This window comes from Bactrocera tryoni, chromosome 5 (assembly GCF_016617805.1).
Source record: "Bactrocera tryoni isolate S06 chromosome 5, CSIRO_BtryS06_freeze2, whole genome shotgun sequence".
NCBI lineage: Eukaryota > Metazoa > Arthropoda > Insecta > Diptera > Tephritidae > Bactrocera > Bactrocera tryoni.
The window spans coordinates 15,352,060-15,357,533 of record NC_052503.1 but is presented as its reverse complement, the minus strand read 5'-3'; the positions used below and the strand labels follow the sequence as shown (position 1 = coordinate 15,357,533).

At 37.4% G+C, this 5,474-nt stretch overlaps 2 protein-coding genes across 2 annotated transcripts; both read left to right on the top strand.

Annotated features, from left to right (window-relative positions):
- Positions 1-442: 442 nt before the first annotated feature.
- LOC120777556 lies at positions 443-1,565 on the top strand. The gene is made up of 4 exons (XM_040108945.1): positions 443-738; positions 800-832; positions 893-912; positions 1,117-1,565. Exons 1-4 carry the CDS (start codon positions 545-547, stop codon positions 1,413-1,415), a joined length of 546 nt encoding a protein of 181 aa, XP_039964879.1. The 5' UTR covers positions 443-544; the 3' UTR covers positions 1,416-1,565.
- Positions 1,566-4,463: 2,898 nt separating this feature from the next.
- LOC120777013 lies at positions 4,464-5,474 on the top strand. The gene has a single exon (XM_040108117.1). It carries the CDS (start codon positions 4,464-4,466, stop codon positions 5,472-5,474), a length of 1,011 nt encoding a protein of 336 aa, XP_039964051.1.

Genomic DNA, 5,474 nt, shown 5'->3' with positions numbered 1-5,474 from the left:
ATCATACACTGAGAAAATAATGTAGCTAATTTATACATAAGATTAGAAAGGAAACCTTGTTTTTGAACTTATTCGTCAGCATGAGTCCAAGGTAGGCTTGCAGCGACTAAAATCGACTAAATCAGCGCTCAGACTTCAATTGAAATGCCTCAGATGGAAAAATCTTTACTGAGAACCGAAGTCGTACTTTATAGCATTTACCGACCGCCATCTATTCATAACATTTAGGCTGTTGAGTAGATTATCTCTCTAATATACTGTATAGCAAGAATTATCGATACAAAAATAGCACTTGTATATCTCGTCACCAGGTGATTTGTATCTAATCTACACGAAATCTCCCAGTGCGACTTTGATATAGCGTCATCTGTCGGTTGAGAAGGGAAATTTATCACAGCTGATTTAGGCACAACAAACAGCAGCGCAGATTTATATGTATGGACGTTGTCAAATAGGAAAAAACTGTAAACAAACAAATAAATTAAATGCAACATCAATTAAACACATAAGATTAACTGAAAATAGCGGAGAAACAGAGCTAGTGATGTGGAGTGAGGCTGCCGAAGCCGATCTTATAAAGCTGTGGCGAGCAAAAATGCCACAGCTTCGATCAGACAGGCAATACAGCGGCCACATACTCGTATATCAGGAGATGGCGGACGCCATGGAGACTCTTGGCCACGAGTATACTGCCGCAGAAATAAAAGAGAAACTGTATGAATTCACCAACAAATACAAGTAAGTAATAAATTAACAAATAAAAGATTATTATTAAAAAGTATTTGTTGTATATTTTTAGGCATGAGCAACAGAAAATTGCCCCTTCTTCGTGGACACATTTTACTGCGGTCCACGAAGTATTAGATGGCTTTGGTTCGACGAGCTTGTAGAAGACAGCATTATGGGTAAGTTGTAAGTGTATTGGAGTAGCTTCGATAAAGGACTGTCTCTTTTAAATAAATATATACAATATTAGTTCGTATTATTTGAAATTCGTATTCGCTCTTATATTAAATTTAATGAAACGGCCTTTTTGGAACATTTTTCAATGTTTTTTTTGTTTGTTGTTATTGTCTTTTATATACATACTATATGTATGTACGTATTTCATTTCAGTTGATATTGAGAACATTGAGCCGATTAATGAGGATTGCGAAAACGAATGTCAATCAACACTTCCGAGGACTGACGCATCGCCATTCGATAACTCCAATCACTCTTCATCCAGTGGCACTGAAAACAATGAAAATAAAACGGCAGTATCGGTGATGGAAGAAATGCGGGAGGATTTTTTGAAGGCGACTCAGTCGTGGAAGGAGGCTAATGAAAAACATCAAATTATTTTGCAAAAATATGTCAATGACTTTCGCGAGATGAAGGATGCTTTCATCGACTTCCTTCGTCGCCAAAATTAGTCTTGGACTTGTTTTTTATGCTTACAAATATAGATATAAGTATGTATAAGTATGATATAGTTTTTATGTTTGTTGTTTTACCGTAAGCCATACATTTATAAAAACACAATTATGGTTTAACATAAAAGACTGTACAAATTCACAAAATAATATTTTTTTTTATTTTTACGACTTTGGTGTAAACGAATATACATACACACGTATGTTTATGTATATATATTTTTTTGTTTGAATACTGGAAATTTTTATGAAAACGTACATATGTATGGCATATGTAAGTATGTACCTGTTGTTGAATACGCAGGTAGTTTGGGAAATGGGCCAACTAAAACTTAAAAATATATCGGAATTTATTATATTAGGAATATGAGGTGTGGACCAAGGTCTCAACCAATTCCATTCATATTAAGCGCTAAACCACTTAATTTCACTAAAATACCACAGATTTTGACTAACCTGAACGGTTTAAGCCGATGGAAAGCCAAAAATATGATATATTGAGGGCAGAAAATCACTGGTCTGATTGCATAAACTTTTGACATTACTCGGGTATACTCGAAAACATATTTTCAAGCACATAATCGGCATAAGTTTTGTAAGAATAACGAAAATATTACATCTGTAAGGAGAATGAGGATGGTATTGCCCAAATTTTATGAATTTTTGGCATTACGACATAAGTATTATTAAGAAAATTCATACACATACCATCACCAATATAATATATAAAGAGTAAAGTCAACCGGATGTTCGAAAATCCTGATTTTAGTTATTTGGGCGCTAGGGCAAGTTTCCATCCACTTTTATCAATTTTAGGAAAAAATATTGACTGCTATTAGAAACGGTCTCTCCATTTTATTGAGATAACCCTCATGTTGATCGAAAATTGTGGTATAAAGTCCCGATTCAACCCATTTTGACATGCAATCAATTATCAGAAAAGCGTTCTCAATTCAATTCTCCAAATTCAATTTCAATTATATAGCTTACATATTGACCGGTATATAATATTAGGTAAAAAGTCAACTATATGCTGTGTGGTCTTCATCTTCGGTATATAGGGGCTTGAACGACTATGGTCGGCTTTTGATAATTTTTAGACTTGAAATGGTATACCTTAAAAGCGATATTTGCGCAAACTTTAATCCCGATATATTCATTGGTGTTTGATTTTTATACTGGAAACTGATTGAATCAGATCTCATTTAAAATTATGTTATATAGAAAGTAGGCGCGATAACGCCCGTTTTTGCACTATAAGATTGGTTGAATAGGTCCAGAGATATGGGTTTTCACTTAAAGGTAAGCGCTTCCACACTTCTCGTCTAATTTTGACACCGACTCCTGGAAAGCCCTCTAGTACCAACCCGGTTGTAAAATTTAATGTCTGATGTATTTAGTTATTGAATTATGGCTCTTTAAGTAGTTTAAAAAATCGTTTTATGGGGAGTAAGCGGGGTTATCATCCGATTTCACCTGTTTTAACATTTTCGCAGCTTATTAAAGCTTCATCCGTCTATGCTATACCTACATATTTATAGACTTTAACGAAAAACGAGCTTTGTGATGACGTCATTATAATTCAACGAGTTTCGAAGTCTACTCCGGCTAGAACAGATGTAATACTACCTGGTTTGCTGGAAAGAACTAGAAGAAAGCGTCTTGGTTTGCACTAGATATTTCGAAAGGGAGCTAAACAACCAGACAAAAACAAGATTTTTAATGAAAAAAAGCTTTTTTATACTCAAAGTACTCAAGTTAAATGCTTCGAAGGACAGAAAATCAATGAATAAATATGATAAGAACCAGCAAATAAAATTTATGTTTAAATTTTCCTATTTCCTTAAAATAATATGATCGACTTAATTGAGCAAAACGCTCCAGCAAGCTTACTAAAGCATTACTCTCTGAGTAAATAATGTGTAAAACGCTTTCTACTTTTATATAAATAAACAAATATCTACATACTAACAAGCACATACAATTCGACACAATTCCACATTGAATGTTGAATATAAGCATTTGTGAACCTAACAGCTTAAAAGCTTGCTTCTCCCCAGACAGCGATACGATATGCTCTATTTGCTCATACTCACGAGATGGACTTCGACTGGCTTCATTATGCCTCTCTTAAATATATGTATGAACAAATGTATGGTTAATATATACTTATATATGTACGTATATGTATGTATGTATATATTTCTTTACTGCCATTTGCAAAATTCAAAGCTTTTTAGACTGATCCAACTGCCTTCACTTATCGGAAGTATGAAAAAGTTACCGTGCAAAGCCTTGTACATATGTATGTACTTATGTACATATGTAGCAATTTACGTCTGTTATAAAAAGTTTACCTTTATACCACTGACGTACCTACATATGTAAGTATGTCTACTTTAGTACATGCCATTGTCTGTATATGTATGTATATCTCACTGACTCGTACAGATAGTATACGGTTTCACTTGTTGATACTCACTTCTTCGCATGCTACGATGTCGGTAGGTATTCGCTCAGCCGTAATGCTCCGAACCGAGCCACCGCTCAACAGCCGATATGCCCGAGAGTAACGGCATGCTTAGACAATTGCCGCGAGCGCACACTGCAAATTTATTGAAACCGACTCAGCGCTCTCACCAATAATAGCTTCACAGCACTTCTTTGCCATTTTACGCTTTGAGGTTCGCTTGCCTTAACTTCGTTTGCTTACTCGCATACCTACACACTTGTTTACTTAGATATATACGTATATACTTATGAACATAACGAAAAACAAGAGTGTGTGCCGAAGAATTGAATTGAAAATTTCAATCGCGCTTAATGAGCACAGCACAGCGTTTTCGCTTCCATGTCTCTCGATCGTAGCCGATCGACGGCTATTATGCGGCTACGCCAGCTTAGTATCCGATAGAGTTTGGAAGTAATAAGTTGTATATTCGCTTGAGAGGACGCTTCTGTGTTGCTAAACGTGGTTTTCCGGAGCTTTATAAAGCTTATTGTTGTAATTGTAGTTCGCTGCTCTTTTTTTATACAAACATACAGGCAATGGAATTGTTAAACGCGAAACATCGCGATTATAAAACGCGCAATATACTGACGACGGCGGAGCGCATTAAGGTGATCAAAGCCTACAAACGCATGCCGAACTATCAACGTTTGGCGAGCACATTCGGCTGCAGTGCCAAGCAGATAAAGAACATCATTTCGAATAAGGATCAACTGTTGCGTCATTACGATAGCGTGCGCGCCAATAAGCTAACCGATGAGGTGACCAATCGACGGCAAGAGAAGATCGACTTTCTCGGCAAAGTCGTCTATGAGTTTCTGCTGCGCGCTCTCTACCTGCGCATGCCGATCGGCACCACGATCATACGCCAAAAGGCATTTGAAGTTAAGGAAGCGATTGCCATTGAAAATTTCTCACCCAACAATGTTTGGCTGCGCGACTTCAAAGCCACTTATAATCGTTTGGATTTGGCGAGCATGATGGAGCACTTGCCCAGCGATATGGATCAGCGGCGTTCGCTGAAGTGCATCGATATAATCGAGTATGTTAGTCAGCAGGAGAGAGAAGAACGGCGCAAAATGTTGACAATGACGAAAGATGAGAATTGCAATAGTGTGTGGGAGAGTGATGCGGATGGCAGTCATAGTTCGTGTAGTTACGAGCATACGGTGAATAATCGAGTCGACGACAGTGGCGAGGTGTTCAGCGATGCTGATATGAAAAGTAATGATGACGATAGCGTCGTCGGTACAAATATTGAGCCGATTGTCGTGAATCTAGCGTCGGATGACGAGGAAGGGAGCAATGATGGTGTCTCTCTTGCCAAAGCAGAATCAATCAACGTGCCTACTAATCAGAGCATTTCGACGCAAAAACCGATATCGTTGCCCCCCTTCCCCGATATACACAGTTATCCGGAGGCTTTGCGTCATTTGCGGGTGCTCGAAGACTTTGCGATGATTGAGGAGAACTATCGTGCCATCGGCTTGATAACTCAACTGGAGCAGATATTTAAGAATCCACCCAAATTGAAGAGTTTAACTCATTGA